This window comes from Tinamus guttatus, unplaced genomic scaffold, assembly GCF_059628265.1.
Source record: "Tinamus guttatus ecotype Peru unplaced genomic scaffold, ASM5962826v1 Tinamus_guttatus_pri_ptg000389l, whole genome shotgun sequence".
Lineage (NCBI taxonomy): Eukaryota > Metazoa > Chordata > Aves > Tinamiformes > Tinamidae > Tinamus > Tinamus guttatus.
The window spans coordinates 343687-361110 of record NW_028288923.1 but is presented as its reverse complement, the minus strand read 5'-3'; the positions used below and the strand labels follow the sequence as shown (position 1 = coordinate 361110).

The window sequence follows — 17424 nt, the reverse complement described above, 5'->3', positions numbered from 1 at the left end:
GCTCAGGGGAATGCAAGTGGCCTTTGGGCATGTGTTTTCATGGAAAAGCCCTGCCCTGGCAGCAGCGCGGGGCTGGCACCACACGCACACTATGATCGAGCCAGCGTTTTAGGGAACATTTATAACATATTGGCTTTTAACAAGACCTTCAAAAAATGGAACAGAAATCCCATCCTCGGAGGTTGCACTAGGAGACTGTTTGAGGGAACAACGTTACGGTGATAGCCCGATCTGGTGACTCAGTACACACCACGTTATGGAATATACAGACACGCTTTATGGAAAAGCAAAATAACCTCAAGAGCCAGCAACAAAGCAAGATGCCCTGAACCATTCTGCTAAAACATCCTGAAATTTAACAAAATTAAGTATTCCATATACAAAAGAGAACTGCAAAGGTTAAAAAAAGAAAAAAAACAGTCTTCCCTGCGGGAGTCGATGTGCAGAAACACCAAGTCAGACCCTCTCATTCAGATCAGCGAAGTTTTGTACATGGTGAGAACAGAGTAAAGCTGCTTTTTATATAGTAATTATCCATAGTGAACTCTACAAAAGTATTGCCTACTGACATCTCACTTGGAAAGACTATCACAAACATTTGTTTTTTGAGAACTCCCTTACTTGAGAAGAAGTCAGAATTAAAGCCAGCTTGTTTGCAATGCAGCCCAGTCACTTTCGACTTGAACCCGAGACTTCCCTCACCGAGGAAACCAGGCAGCCCGAGCAGCGAACAGCACCAGAAACCAACATTTTTAAATCAACAAGAAAAACCCGCAGCAAGAGGAGTCATTAAGGAAGCACCAGGTTGGACTTACGCTTGCGGCGAGTCGCATCAGCACGGCTGAAGCTGAAGACACAAGTCCCGCTGCTCTGGGCACAAGTTACGGTGCCAGGGAGGCCGCTCACGGCACCGTTTCGCGGCTCTCACAGGTGCCACCATCACGGCGCCGGGGAGGCGACACCGCCGCCCACGTGCCGGAGGTCAGGCTGGCCAAAGCGAGCCCCGGTGATCTCCACAGCGAGCCAGCGTTTCCACGCAGCGTGGGAAGCTCCCCGCCACGGCAGACGGCAGCGCGGCCTCCCGCCCCGCCCCGCCGCCCGGGCGGCCCCTCCTCAGCGCCCGGCGGCGGCGCCTCGCGCCTCGCACGTGGCGCCCTGCGCCCGCCAGGGGGCGCCCTGCGCGCGGCCGCCTTTCGCTTTCGCTTCGGCGGGGCCCGCCCCCCGCGCTGAACGACGTTGCGCGTGGCCAATGGGCGCGCGGATCGCCGCGGCGCCGGCCAATGGCGGGGCGCCGCCTGCAGGCGGGTGAGCGGCCCGGCGGAGGGTGGCGCGGGCGCCGCCATGAAGGAGGCGGCGGCGGGCGCGGAGGAGCGGGCGCTGCTGCGGGACTACGTGGCCTTCTACAGCGCGCAGGGCGCCGCGGGGCGGCTGGCGCCGTGCGACGAGGCGGCGCTGAAGGCCAGGGCGCGGCGGCTGCTGGGCCCGCAGCGGCGCGGGGCGCTGGACGTGTGCGGCGTGGCGGAGCGGTGCCGGCGGGCCCGCCGCGCGCAGGGCTGCGGCCGCGGCCTCCTGCGCGACCTGCTCAAGGCGCTGGAGGTGCTGGAGCTGCTCTGCGTCAACCTGCTGCTCTGCCCCTGGAGGAAGGAGATCCAGTCGCTGAAGGTAGGGGCGCCGCCGGGCCGAGCAGCCGGGACACGGAGGAGGAAGAGCAGAGAGGCCCGTGGTTGAGCAAAACCTCCTACAACCCACCCGTGGTTGAGCTAAATCTCCCAGAACACAACCTGCAGGTCTGCTTCCCTTTCCACAGCAACATATGCTGGACAGGGGAAGCTGTTTTTGTCCTCCTTCCTCTTTCAGGAAGCACAGGGAGTTCTAAGGCAACTGGAGGTTACTGTTTCCTACATCTCATTCCCACAGGTAGGGGATTCTGCATTCCAGGCAACAAGAAATCCAGGTGTCTTTAAAAACAAAAAGAAATTTTAAAACATAATGGTTCTCCGGGGAAAAAAATCCAGGAAAAGTATGTAATCTGGAGTGCAAGAGGCAGGGAACCTGCCAGAGCCAGCTGGAGGCCTAGAACAAGTGCCCTGAATGGCACAAGTAGAAGAACAAACCATGTCCATGACCAAGGAACTGATCAAAACCCCCTCCATGCGCCTGTTTGCTGCCTCCCCCAGCACTGGTGCCACTACCCTGCTCCCTGCTTCAGGGACCAGGAGCAGGGGAACAAAAGTCACTGACAGCTTTAGCTGAGAACAACTGTCCTACCTTGCATTACAGCCTTCTTGCAGGGTCTGCTTTGTTCTACTCCCAAATCTTGCACTTATGGGACCACTTTTAGGTCTGACTTTGTGTCACGAAGTAGCTAGGTCTGTCTCAAGGACAGCCTGAAAACAAGGAACACAGGTTGTGAAATCCTTGACTTTGTGTTCCTGGCTCTATCCTGGCCTGACTTGCCAGAAGTTGCTCTTCATGCTTTGGTCAACACCTGTCTCGTCACAGGGTTTCATGCAAAACCCAAAACAATTTTACATTAAAATCTAGGCCTTTGCTAGCTCCAACATGCAGCCAAGCATTCAACAGTTCCTTAGCTGTTGCACAGTAGCAACATTTATGCAAGTAAAGTTCTGAAGAGTTTGTGCAAGGCATGCATGTTTTAGATCCTCCTCTAGAACATTCCTTGGAAGTGAAAGAAGGTGTTTTCAAAGAAATAGCAACTTAACCCTGTAAATTTAGTAAGGTTAAAGCAGAAGCCTAAGCCCAGAAGAAAATGATAGTTTCATCACAGATTAAATAATGTGACTAATAAGTGTATTGTGGTTTTTTTCCCTTTAGGAAAAGATTAGGCCTCAGTGATTTATTTCATGATTTTTTCGTTTGTTTAGAAATCTTACATTCTTCAGTGGAACACACTCTTTATTCTCATTTTTTCTAGTTTGACCAAAATCTTTCTTCTTTTAAATATTGAAGCTATGGGCCAGTATGCCAGTTGTTAGTTTAAACTGGCATGATTCCTCAGAAATTACTATGCTAGCACCAAAGCTGTAGTATTTGAGAGACTGACAAATAACACTATTGGAAAAACTTCACTTAGTTCAAAACTCAGCAAGACGTATAGGAAAATACTTTCTGAAAAACTTAAAATAATTTTGAAGTTGAGTTTCTAGGAAGTCTCTTGCCTTTTATGGGTTTTGTCAGTGTTCATCTGTTTCTCAATCTTGCATTCTGTTTCAGACCTTCACTGGTAATTTTGTCTACTATATTCAATCTGTGCTCCCAGATGACATATTAAAAACAGTGCTGGAGAAAATAGGCTACGTTGCAACAACAGCAACAGAGTTTTCACTTGTCAGAAAGAGAAACAATGAGGAAACAAAGCAGACTGCATTTGAAATATTCCTGGCAAGAATTGAGTGTGAAATCATGCTGGAAATGACAAACGACGAAAAACAAGGCAATTTGGAGAAGACCCTACAGAAAGGAACACAGATGATTTGGCATCAGGGAGATGGGGACAAAGAGGATAAGACACTCCCAAGAAAAGACTCTGAAAATCTGGAAAACAAAGAAAACAGCGAGACACCTTTGTGCCCTGCTGCTCAGCCTAAGTCTTCAACTAACAGTGATAAATCCTTTGAAGCTCTTAGGAACCTTAAGATCAAAGACAACAGGTTTCACTTAGCAGCTACTCAATCCACTAACAGGCTTCAGGAACACCAAAGGCAAGTCACCAACACAGTGCACTTTCCGGGCAAATGCTCAGACAGTGAGGACTTCTTGATCAAATATAGTGACATTGTCATAAGACAAACACCTATTTTCAGTGAGAATCTCTCTCAAAAAGCTTTTGAGGAAAAGCCAGGAGGCAGTTTAAGTGAAGAATGTGTTTTGGCAGTCACTGCACAGGCAACTGAAAATGAGATCCCACCTGTGCCACTCTTGCCAGGAGCAAGTGGTCTGCCTGCCTTTGCAGCATTTGCCAACAGCTCTTGTGACAATAAAAGCAATTTGGAATACAAAGCTCAAGAAGTCCCTGAAGAATCAATTGAGGCAAAAATTAGCGATGCCATAAACTGCATAGACCCAGAGCCTGTAGATGAACCCAATGAGCTGCAGTCTCTGCCGTACGAAGACATTGTATCTGTCACCGACCAGAGGGTCCCCAAGGATAAGGAAATTTGTGAGCTGTCTTTAACCTTTACTAAATTACAAATCAAGGAAGCTCAAGAAGAGGTAATGTATCCAGTAGAAGAAACTGGGCAACCTGAGTCAACAGCATATTTAAGTACAAGTGACAGGAGTGTAAGAGACTTTAATCATTCTAAACTAAACTGTGCACACCCAAGTAATGCTCAGACACAGAGTAGTCCAGCTGCACATATTGTACTGTCTTCAAATCTATGCTGTTCTGTTAGGAACAGGGAGGACCCCACCAATGGATCTGAGAATAAGAGACTGTTAATGCATGGTCCTGCCACTCACAAAGCTTGTGGACACTTCAGACACATTAGGGAGCCACCTAATCCCACCTACATCCCACCACAAAGTATTCATGTCCAGTCTCCAAGTACAAGCAGCCCTCATGCACAGGGCAGAAGAAACCTGTTGCTGCAGCCTGAAGGAGACTCTCCTGCATTTGCTGAAGTAAAGGGGGAAAACTATCATTCAAAAATAAATGAAATCCAGGAGCCTTATGTCATTGTTGACAAAATTGACTAGGGAATGTCTTATACTTAATTCTACTGGTGCATTAAAGATGTCTGTTTTTTCCTCCTCACTTGTGGCAATGGTCAGAGAGAAGGTGGGGTGGGAATCAGAAGGGCCCCAGTAAGTATTAGAGCCATAATGGGGGATATGCTGTAGGTGAAGCAGTATGTGAAGAGGGTTGAGCTGAGGAGGAAAGGGAGGAGGCAAGATTGTTACACCATCAGCTCAGTGCAACTGCAGTTGGAATCTTAACACTTGATAACCTCTGTCACCTCTAATGCCTTTCTGGAAAAATACTTAATACAAATTTAAATACACTTTGCATTAAGATAAGGAAATGCAGCTGTATTGCAATTTCAGCATAAAGTCTTCAATGCTTTGTTTTTGAAATACTACCTAGAAGAACAGCTTATTTTAATACTGTTTCAAACAACTTCAGCAACCTGCTTCTTGGTAAAAGTGACTGATGTTTCCAGCAGCACTTCAATCCTTATTGCTTATAATGGACTTCCATGTCAAAAACTTCAAAGGGGAGCAAAGATGTTATACTATAAAAACTCTGGAGCTAAAAATGGAATATCTTCTGCTTTTTGGACAACTTGCTGAAGTCCTGTCATAACTTAATCCCAACAGTGTAGGAAGAATAAAACTTTGACCAAGCTCATTTGAAAAAACAAAACTGCCTTTGGTTTGAGGTAGGAATTTAGGGGAAGACAAATATTACAAATATACATATCACTGCCTCCTTGCTCTTCTTTGACATACCTACTTGTGGTTCTTGCTAATAATTTTCCCCCTGTGGGGTTAATTAAAATGCTGTTTTAAATCATATGTTGTGTTAATTGTCTGAGAACTCCTAATTTAAGATTGCAAACTTCTCACTACAAATGAAGATGCTCTCTGAAGTACTTAGATAACTACCAACACTACAGGATCCATATACCTGTCATCACATTTTTTTATTTTTACTAAATTCCAGTGGGGAAGAGTAATTAATAGCAACTTACACACGAAGAGCCAAGGCTCAAGGAAACTCAAGGCCACCACTTCGTTTCATAACGATTTTATTTCTGGCCTTCATTAAAACCCTTGTTCAGTTAACATCTACTGGGAGAAGTGCTGAAGGCTCAGAATACTAATTCTTCCTCATAAACCTCTACAAAATTGCCTGTCTCCATGATACCTAACAGGTACCTATATCTTTCACACTGCCCCATTTTGAGCAAAGTGTTGGAGCTGGGTCTCCCATGCCCAAGAGCTTAGGAGTAACCTGGCAAGCAGAAAACAAGTACAGCTACAGAGGGTCTTCCAGAAGAACAAGCACAGCCCTGGCTCACTAACTGATTTATACTGCACCTCAGCTCTACCAAATCACAGGAAAACAAGGAGATATTATGATTGAGGATATTAATGTATTTGTTTCTGAACAAAGTCCACTAAACAAGCAGTTGCAGAAAACCTATATATAAAATGGAATATAAAATGGCCACATTCCAGGAATTCAGTATTTGATAATGTTTGCATACTTAGATCAAAAATGAAATTTCCCTCTTCACAGCAGACTCACCAGGACTATTAATTGTTCTGTCTGCCTATATTTTGAAGGGACAGTACCTCTATCTCTAAGCTCTTTTCATCTGAACTCTCCACTATTACATGGGCATCTTTAAGTCTTCCTGTAAAATGGCAGTTTCTGAGGTCTTCTATTAACACTTTTTTTATTCCCAAATTTCTGAGATCTCTTCGGCAAAAACTCCATTGCAAAGTTACAGACTCCTGCAAAGAGACTAGCTTTGAAAACCACTTGAAGAGACAAGTGACATATTTAATAGGCTCTAAAGCATGTTCCTTCATGCAGCACCAACAGGGCCAGGGAGAAGCAGGGCTGACATCATGTTTGTAAGTGGTCAATGAAAGAGGAAGAGACAAAAGGGATTCTGTGATTTCTAGCCAGTGCCCTCCTGTCCCTGTTGCAAGTGACCACTGTACCCTGCTTAATTAACTTAAGACAACACCTAAGTACTGCTGCCAGCCAGCAGGAGTGCTGGTTGTCTGGGCCTCTTTCTCAAGGGAGATTTGGGGTGGTGAAATACAGGCAGACCTTCTTGTGAGCTGTCAGCTTTCACTGACTGACCATGGACTGAATGGGGAGTTACTGATTGGATGTCTCTCTAAGAGACACAAAGCCAAGGCTGTTCCCAAATTCATATGCCACACGCAAACCCTCCAAACAGCTCAGCCCCTAAACCTTAGGCTAGAGAAATTCTCTTCTGATCAGTGCAGACACAGCTCAGGCTGAAAACCCTGGGAGCCAACAGTATTATTCACTCTCCTCCTTTCCCACTAGGTCTCTTAAAATAGTCATTTCCCCCCTTAGCATTTATATCGCTCAGAGTCATGCCCTGTCTGGAGCAAACGCTAAAAAAAAAAAAAAAGAAAGAAAAAACACACCACACACAGCATAGCTTTAAAACATACCTTTTGCTTTTAAAAACCAGGAACCAAAACCAGATTTTTGTGAAACATTCAAAAAACCTGAAAAAAGCCAAATGTTAAAGGAGCAAGTAGTTGCCATTCTAGTAGTTGCTTCAGAATCACAAATGAAGTTTTTACAACAAACAAAGCAGAGTTGATAGAAATGGGGAAGATGCATGTGCTTCTAAGAGTGGTCTCAAAACAAAAACTTTTTTAATTCATGCACTGGGATGCACCTTCCTACATGTTGCACCATATTTCAGTTTACGAGTAAACTACAAATCAAGGCTAAAGGGCCCACCCATTAAAAGTGAGCAGAGTTCTCCAAGATAGTTGATCAAATCTCACAAAGCTCCTTTTCACACGATTTAAATAGTAAAAACATCTGAAATGAGGAATGGGATGGAATATACCAAGCAGCACACTCACAGTGAAATCCTTACTGCGAAAAGGGAGCAGTGAGGACATAGATCAGTTACCAAAGCTTTAGGATGTAGAAGATCCAACTCAAAGCCCTTTGACACAAAAATGCAAGTAGCATGCACACAAAGCACAGGTAACAGCTCCTCCCACTTGTCACTCCCCCATTCAAACATTGTACATATTCAGACAGACCTTCCAGGTGTAAGCTTACACAGCACTTACTAAAATGGTGCTCAGATCCTTACATTGCACAACTAAGTTATCATGTATGCCAATCTCTTAAAAGATGGACACAAAAGTTGCAATTGGTTTATATGATCCATTCCACTGATTTTGAAGCTCAGTATGCTTGCAGAAGCAGGGTACCTTCTGTTATTTTGTGCCTTGCTGAAAAGCAAAATTGGCAAAATACATATCAGGATAATGACAAATGCCCTCTTTCTCCATCAACTGGGGAAACAAAAGGCTTAGAACAGCTATTTGTGGTTGTTTAAATACTTTTAATCTACACATGCTGTATCTACACATTCATACAGACTGAAAAATACATTTAAAACATATATCAAGCAACCTGTTCTGTTTTGCTCCCCATTCTTATTAAATATCCCAAGATTCCTGTATGCAAATTTATGAAAATACGCAGCATCCTATGTAGCCTTTACACTTGCCATTTTTAAGTAGTGTTATTTAAATAATTTATACTCCTTTTATTATAATTGTGAGCAATAACCTCCAAAGTGTTGTTCTGATATAATGAAAAAAGGAACATTAAAAAGATCTAATCAATAAGTAGCTTTTAAAAGCCAGAAGAAAATAAGTTAAAATTTCTTTATTACAGAACAAATAAAGTGCATTTTACTGAACTGTCACCACCTTGAACCATCCCTACCTATATATGTCACTTATTTCTAAAACCTGTGATCAAATTGGAGTTAGAAAGAAACTGCAGATGAAACTTACAAACTATTTCCTTGGAAAGAATTCTTTGGGTCTTTCAGAAGAGAGCTGAACATTTCAGGAAGGGTTCAACAATGACTACTATCCCACCACATGAGCTTCATTAACTGTAATTACTTAAAATGTAAAATCTTATTTTTTTAAAGCTAGAGTTCTATTGCTTTACAGGCTGTAAAGGTGAAGACTATGCACACTCAAGCAAGCAAAGCAGAAATGAAAAGCAACTCAGCAATTTTGCTAATATAAAGGCAAGAATAAAGTCTCCATTGTATTTTTCCGTTCTCTAGAAAATAGTTCTCCATGAAAAAAAGTATCTAAGAAGCCAAAATAGCTAAGAAAGCAATTATAGTATTTACATTACCATATGAAAGGAACAAATACCATTCTGTGCACCCTGTGTTTTCACTAGTCCTCAACTTGGCCATGGTAGAGCCAGTAATTTAATGAAAACTACTGAGGAATAAGCTCTTTAAAAATCTCTCCAAAAACTCTTTAGACCCATCCTGCAAACACCTCTTCACTTTACATTATTCTTTTAGTGCTACCGAATTCAGTGAGACTACTAGCTCACAGGTATCTGCAGGACAAACATCATTGTGATTTTACGCAAATCAGAAGCTACTTCACTGAATTCAATGAGATTGCACTAATATAAGCAGGATTAGAATAAAATCCATCATGAAACAACAAAATTTACCTAGTGTACTTCACTTATTGCTTCTAATAATAGAGGACATCTCACCTCTCACATGGAACAATTTCTTTCAATTACAAAAATAGGATTGTCATTAAGAAAATTGTTTAGGTTATTTATAGGAAACAGCAGCAATGACAAATCAAGCAATACCCATAGATGAGCCAGGCAGAACTGATGAGCTTAATTAGCTTATATTCTGTTTATGAAATATTTGTAAACATACCAAAAGTCTACATCTTCCAAAGCATAATTCTAATGCAAAAAAAGTTACAGTAGGAAGTACTGCACACTAGGAACTCCTCCAAAATCAGACTTCATAATCATGATTTTTAAAATACAGAAACAGACTTCTATAAACAGTGCTGCATATTATATGGGTTTAGTATTTGGTCCCGGTTTTCTTCATACTTCTCTACCATTTTCTGCATGTCATGGTCAGCTCCAATAACCTTGGAAGCAAGAATGCAAGCATTAGAAATAAAGACCCTGTAAAACACGATTCATCTCAAGCAAAAAAGACTACGACTGAAGCTAAACTGAAATCCTTCTAGAAGTCCTGGTTTTTTTTTGCTCTTCAGTTTAGCATTCACAGAAAACCTACAGGTGGGATCCTACACATACCCACAGTGAACAGCCTGTTAATTCCACCTAGCAGAAAGACAGTACTTCAATGATATACAGTACAGATATTATAAACTTAAAGATTTTCCTTTTCAAAATGTTACTATAAAAGCAGATTTATTTACTTTCACCACTACATAACACTTTAAATATTCTGAGAGTATAAACTTCATCCTTAAATGGTCATAACTAAAGTTATACTCACAAGAACAGGACAAGAAACTTTAAAACGTGTCTGTTTAATCAACCATTCTTCATAGAGCTGATGAATAGCTTCTAAATATTCCTAGAAAATAAATATTCAAATAATATATACTTACAGGAACAACCTTTGCAATTCCAGTATATTCTTTAGGGAATAGACATAAAAGATAATGCTGGATATCTCTCTTGACAAATCAAGAAAGAATCAGAAGGTTTCTGACAAAAAGTAATTCTCCATATAAAGTTTTACTCCATTAAAAAAACTCAACAGCTCTGAGCACATCGTAAGATCAAGAACCACAATTCTCTCCTATAGATGTAATTGGGTTTAAGATTTTACAGGGCAAAGAGAGATGCAGAAAGGCAAAACTACAATGAATATCTACAAGGCATTTCCTGTGTCAATGCACTTTCCTAAAGTTCACAGTTCATTGCCTCCTAATTCAACTCATCTTCTCTAAAAGCATTTCTGCCTGTCATCAATTAGATTTTTCATAGAGACCGCTTAATATTTTTGATTTATAACTAGCTGCCCCTTCCCTAAGGGGTGCTGCAAAGTAACAGAGTATCTCTTTAGAGCCTCTATAGCTAGTACTTATTCTGCAAGGCAAAATTTCACATGACCCAGAATTCAGCCCTATCTCCTCATAAATGTTCAACTAAGAGTTGTTACTACTGAATTACACAATAGTAGACACCCTAATAATGCACAGCACATCTTTTGTATCTACATTTGTTTCTGGTAAGGCTTTCTTTGGAAGACTTGTTTAAATGCAAGGCTTTTCTACAAACTGTGACAAGGAAACCAATCATTCCATTTGTATAGTTTGTATTTTAAGTATGCTAATGATTTTCAAGATGCTTGTTTTTAGATACAACAAAAATATTTTTCATGCACAAACATCCTGATAATAGTAGATTATAGGAAACAGCCACATAAGTCTTCACCATCTGCACACACAGGTATTCGTGCTTTACCTGGGTATATGTATGCTGGTTCATGATAAAAAAGCAACTGGCTTTTTACATCTTAAAGAATTGTAACATTTGATTATTTTTTCACTTGGTGAGTGATGTCAGACTGATCTACTGAAACATGACACTTGGGAAGTTAGTACATATAATACATCACTTTTAGAAAATAGTTCAAATTTAATTCCAAAGTTTTAGTTTGTAATGGAAATAGCTGCACTACATTTTGGCACTACACTCAGGATAGAGTTTTAATATTTAAACATATAATCACTGTTTTTAAGTTATGGTAATTCAAATTCATTGTAACCACAAGTGTTGAAGGAACTTCTTACCAAGGGAATGATCTTTTCCTCTTCTCTGCATCTTCTCTTTAATCTCTCATAACAAACTTCAGGAGAAGTCTGCAGATAGACTGCCATAACAAAAAAACAATATTTCTGTTTAAGGATCATCTTTGAAAGGTAAGAAACCTACTTCAAATAGTAGAGATGGAAAGAATACTGATGTAGGTCACCACTGAAGTCCACTTAGGCATCACTGCTAATCAATTCATGAACCACCCATGAACTAATGTTTGCTGATGCCACACATCACAAGCATTATCACATTGCATAAACAATGACCCAAGAAACTTTTTCCTCCCAGCAAAGCAAAGAAGCTTGCCCAAAAATGCCCCTCAAGATCCCATCATAACTTTACCTATCAAATCAACCGACACATCCGTATTGTTCTTGATCCAATCAAACCACTCGGTCAGGACAACATAATCCACTTCTGGCATTTTTCCACTGGACAAACATAACAAAAGTTATATTCATTGAGCAGTATGCAGAGATCAATACACATACAAGTTTTTTTTCCATCTAACTAAAATCATTCCCAATATATTTGAGCATGCATGAAATAAAACAGACCAATATTGCCAGCCACATTAAACATGTCATAAAGCATTGTTCATAAGAAAGAAGTTTAAAATATTTTTTAAATAAAATACTGAGTAGTACAATGCTTCTATCATTAAAAGTTGCAATTATTAATGATCTCCCTACTACACTCAAGAAATAACTACTTTGTGACTACAAAAAAGATCATATTGACATTTATACAGTAAAAACAAATTAGTATCAATGACATTTACTACTAATATTCTTTACATCAGGATCCCTGCAAATATCTGAACCACTCTGCTGTATACTACCATTAAGGTTTCATTTACCAAGCAGCACTGAAAGGTCATTAGGGAAACTGAAAGACCAAGCAATGGAAAAAAATGACACAACATAAATAATGTTTACTCTAACTGAAAAATGTTTATAAGAGTCATGAAATATTCAAGATGCTCAATTTGACCTCAGTATTCAGAGAGTACAGACAATACTGGGGATAACCATCCCAAAGTTCTCAGTAAGAATATGAAGAACTCTCATGTAAAAGGGACTCTACATATGATATATTAAGAATTAAAGACTATGTTTTTATTAGCAGTATAGCAATCTGAAAAATCCTCCAATACTAAATATCTGCATATTAGTAGTTTTAGATTTTGTCTACACATTATAACATACTCCTTCCTAAATGGGGCATGCTTTCTCTGCAGTAGAAATGCAAAAAGATAGGGTTGATAGACTCCTGCCATCTCCATCAGATGGATTAGAACCAGTTGCAATACTTTAAATAACACTTAAAGACAACTCCAAAGATTTCCTCATTTACTTGGCACCAAAGGAGACAGGATATGGGAGAGATGGAGTTACTGATTTTTAATCTGATGCAAAATGCCTAATTTCCATGCCAGTATTTTTCTTTTTTCAAAATCTGTATCTTTTCCAGACCCTTATATCACAATTTGGTTTGCTATTGGGAATTTATCTACTGGCTTCTAGCTTATTTTAACAAAAAAACAAAGCAAACGCTGGCTGTCCAACATTAGAAAAAAATGCAGAAATGGCCTAACATCTTACTTGCCTCTAATATTATTACAAAGTTAATACAGAGAGTCTGATATGTGCAGACTTAACCTGCTAGTAACAAAGATAACAGTCTGTGGGACAAAAGTACTTTGTCTGCAATGAAAAGCAAATCAGAAATTAAAAACATGAAAAAAATGCAGTTATATTTTCACTCTATACAGGCTGTGATAAGCAGTGTCTCTTCCTGATAGTCTAGCATCTTCCTGTGCCTTTTCACAAGCATTTGAAGCAATTTCTGCAACAGACTGAGCGCTTACATAGCACAGATGCCACCATGTGGCATGCAGCCATTCTCCCCATGGACAAAAAGAAGCTTTTTTTTGCCTTTGAAGGCCCCTGAAAAAAACCCTTAAGCCATGACATACAGCTTTCCATGTAAAGCCAACATTATAAACAAACGAGAGATCAGTGCTGATAAATGCTTTATTTTAGCATTGCAGCTAGTTCAGACTGACAGGTTCTATACAGGCCAGGTAGTAAATGCTTTCTTTCCAGCTCAGGCTGCAATCTCATCCCTCCAAGAACAAAATAAGCTGGGCCTGCTTGTTCTAAAATGGACCCAACACAAACCATGCGTAAGCTCTGGTCTGGTGCATGGGACATGAAGAAAAAGGAAACAAGACTAATACTGAAAATGACACTTACAGGAAAACAGTTCTTGCTTTTCCTTTACTCACTAGCACAGCAAGGAGTTCTTTTTTCACCTAAATCTGAGCAACAGAACAAGATTTGAATGCTCATTGCTTGGGTTCCTATCTACAAGCGATAGCAAGCCTGGATGCTAAGCTGGATAATGAACACTGCCTGCCTAGCTCCCCCAGTGTTACTCACTCCATTGCCACGTTTTTGATGTATTCAGTATTTGCTTGCTTTGATTCAAGTAAGACTTCCGTATTCAGCTGCAGAGCAGATAACTTCCATGAAAGGAGGTTTAAATACACAGTGTACTTCTGAAGAACACTAAAGTCAGGGCCACATACTGCAGTTCTTATTCTAGCAGGTTTCTTTAGAGATAATGTCAACACTGCCTATGCACAATGCACTGCCACTTCACTATGGAACTGACAGATTGCACAGGCTAAAAGGCTCATAGGCTATTACAAAACAAGAGAAGCCTAATTAAGCCAAGTAAGTAAAGTAGAAAGCCATATAAATACCTTTGATATAAGTTTTCTACAAAAATGTATTTTGCACTGTGAATTGATCTCTCCATCATTCTTACAGAGGAAATCTACAAAATAAAATTATAGTCACTGACCAGTTTACATTTCCCAGCACACTCGCTTCTTTTCAAGCTTATATTACAGAGCATGTCTTTTCCATTATAGAATACATACACTTGCAATTCTTCCAGTTCTTGTGATTATAAAAGATCACTTTTGGGGGGGGAGGGGAAACATAAAAAACAAATTTTATTATCATTTATGGTCACTGCGTTATTAAGCCCCCACATAACTAAACTGTTATTCATAAGCAAGTTTCAGAAGTAACTGCAGAAGCATTTGATCCAGCAGCTGAAGGTGTTAACTAGGGGAGAAAGTAAAAGCTCTGCACAGGTATGACACAGATATTCCATGTCTCCATGAGCACGTGTTGAGCAGATCAGCATTGTCTTTGGACTACACATTCATACTCACTACAGAAGCAAAGAATTCAAGTAAACACTTATCTTTATTTTTGGATACAAAGCTAAAGAAAATATTTATTACCCACAGCTACACCTTACTATCTCAAGCATTTTAAATATAAGAAAAAATAGTTAGTTACCATTGGTCTGGTGTGCTGTTCCAACATGGTAAGCTGTATGTATGTCTGTAATGTTATCCCCCATCTTGATGCATCTTGGTACATTAAGCCCTGGGGTTAGGGATAGAAAGCAAAGGCAGCCCGTTTTTTTTATTAGGTTGAACAGAGGAGAAAAGTTGTTTATTTCATAAGCTCTTGCACTACAACAGAATTGCTAGAAGTAGCAGAATTACTAAAGATGCTGCTATCAGAATTGACAAGAATTAAATCATTTGCTTTTCTCAAAACACATGTGAGAATTAACAGTCCCAGTCTTTATCAATGTAGGGTATTGGAGATGCTCACTATATGCACTTCAGAATCAGAGTTACTTTGTACTTCTGTGTAAAATCACACACAAGTATTGTTTGACACAGTTTAAAGACACAGAGTAATTAAAAAATATATCTGCTATATATTTTTGTGCACTCAGACTCTCAATATAATCCAGTAGCTTGTCTGAACTCCTCTCTACATCCCCTTTCATGCAACCAAACCCCAGTGCCTTGATCAAGTTCCCTGATTTTGCAAATAGGTATTCTGTGAATGCACTGGCCATCACCACCAAATTACTCAAAGATCAAGACTTGCTGAAACCACATTTTATGCATACCCAAAAAAACAGAAGAAATTCTGCATTGTGAGCTGTATTTTTAGCTCTACCAGACTACAACCACACCTTTCCTATCAGCTTCATTGACTGGTCTGAACTCATGCATGCCTTTTTCAAAGAGCAATGATTAGAGAATTTATTTCTGCCACGTACCAGAATATTATGACCACGAACATTTCTCCATTTAGCCACTGGTTCTGTCAAAACCTTTTACATGTACAAAGGGAGAGAGATAAACTAGTATGAAAAAAACACCTACACATGTGAAAAATGTGTTCTATATTAAACATGCTTTAGATTTGAAATCCTCAACTATGTAAGTATAGGGTTATTTGACTTTGATGACTTTATATTACTTTGATTATTACAACATATATCTAAGATTACTTTTGTTACCTAAGAAAGCAAACAAGTGTATTTTGGGTTGCTACTAATTTACAGAGGAATAAACTCTAACCTACAGATTAACTCACCTCTTAACAATGTAAACGAGCATAAAGCAAATGAAAATCAGTACCTCAATGCTGGTAGTTTCTGCAAAATAATCCAGGCATGTTGTTTTTCCACTCGCAATATTCCCCTCGATACATATCTGATGAAAAACAGTATCATCTTTGAAAACTAGATATGCTAGTGCAAATAAATGAATGGTGTATGTAAACACACGCTTTTTTCATACATTCTTTTCCCTGATAAAGTACATGATTTCCTTATAGCATCAATGGACTATTTCATAGGAAGCCTCAGGGGAACAATCCCCAGGATTCCTCTCCCTGACACCGTGTCCCAGCTGTGTCCTTCCCAAGCCAGGGGCAGCAGCACCCTGAGGTCCCCCCATGTCCCACCTCCTGCCCCTGCCAGAGGGTCACCCACCACCACTGCTTGCCACCCTGCAGCCCAGCACCTACAGCTTTCGACTGCTACTAAGGGCCAACTGCAGGAATCTTTTCAACAGCCATCAAATACATTTCTTGAATAACAAGATTCATTAAATAGCTTATTTTAACTGGACAGGTTTCTAAAATGAAGAAAAGAAATTTTGTACAGCTGTCCTACAATTTACAGCTTAAAACAATTAGATTCCAATTACAGCAATTTGGGCACTAAAATCTACAAAGGAAAAAACATGAGTTGTAAAAGGATGACTAATATTCTACACATACAAAACTTGACCCAGTACTGCAACTTCGCATTGCACCAATATCATACATCCTACCAGCCCCTCCTCGTTCTGCTGTAAGTTACAGAACTAGATTTTTGCAATGAGTAAGAGACTCAGTAACAGACCCACCCCCTAGACAGCCCTCAGTAAAACAGCATATCCAGGTGCAGATAGACTCAAAAAAAGAGGTTGCATATTTTACATAGCTTTCTGAGCAAAAAGCAAATACTTATTACCTTCTTTTTATTTTCCCCTTTTATCAGTTGTTTATCTAGAATTAAAATAAACAAGGTTATGAGCAAAAAAGAGATCTTCACAACTCAATCATACTATTTCTCTTAACTACAAGCTTTTTAGGTTCTCCATGGTAATTCAGAAAACCTGACATGGGCAATCAAGCCCCACATGGTCCTTCGGGCTGCGGAGAGCTGAGCAGCTGGTGCCTGCAGCGGCACAGCAGGTTGGACACACTCCTGGCTCCTCACTTCGCTGTCGCTACTGGGGAGCTGGTTCTGGTGTTTAAGCCAAGCAGTCAGGGCCCTGCCCGCCACCCCCAAGGGTTTAACTATGAAGCCTTCCCTATGGAAGACATTCTAAGGCACTACCAAGACAAGCAACTTCGACGCTTGCCTTAAGGCTCAAAATTACACGCGCAAAGGCTCTGTAAGGCCTTTGCCCTAGAATTACAAAGGCAAACTGGGCACTCCAGCTGCAGCCATAATGAACAATTAATAATGCGCGTCAGCCCTCCCGCGCGGGCAGCACCCGCCACCCCGGCCCCCGCCGGCCCGCCCCATTTACACTGTCCGCTGCGGGCCGGGCCCGGGCGCGGCCG

At 40.6% G+C, this 17424-nt stretch overlaps 2 protein-coding genes across 3 annotated transcripts in view; one reads left to right on the top strand and one right to left on the bottom strand.

Annotated features, from left to right (window-relative positions):
- The first annotated feature begins 1341 nt into the window (after nt 1-1341).
- Nucleotides 1342-4763, top strand: LOC104574320 (uncharacterized). The gene is made up of 2 exons (XM_010221576.2): nt 1342-1662; nt 3235-4763. The coding sequence occupies exons 1-2, from the start codon at nt 1342-1344 to the stop codon at nt 4717-4719; spliced, it is 1806 nt and encodes a 601-aa protein (XP_010219878.2). The 3' UTR covers nt 4720-4763.
- Nucleotides 4764-9574: 4811 nt separating this feature from the next.
- Nucleotides 9575-17424, bottom strand: part of LOC104577404 (thymidine kinase 2) — a 63070-nt gene continuing 55220 nt past the window's right edge. The window contains exons 2-10 of one of the 2 annotated variants that reach the window (XM_088530839.1): nt 16826-16860; nt 15945-16019; nt 15581-15634; nt 14797-14886; nt 14187-14260; nt 11759-11847; nt 11392-11471; nt 10086-10166; nt 9575-9708 (exon numbers count right to left, since the gene is read on the bottom strand). In XM_088530839.1, the coding sequence (XP_088386965.1) occupies nt 9610-9708; nt 10086-10166; nt 11392-11471; nt 11759-11847; nt 14187-14260; nt 14797-14880 (507 nt within the window). In that variant the 5' untranslated portion in view covers nt 14881-14886; nt 15581-15634; nt 15945-16019; nt 16826-16860 and the 3' untranslated portion in view covers nt 9575-9609. The remainder of the gene's footprint in view (nt 9709-10085; nt 10167-11391; nt 11472-11758; nt 11848-14186; nt 14261-14796; nt 14887-15580; nt 15635-15944; nt 16020-16825; nt 16861-17424) is intronic. The other variant, XM_088530840.1, reaches the window with a different exon arrangement.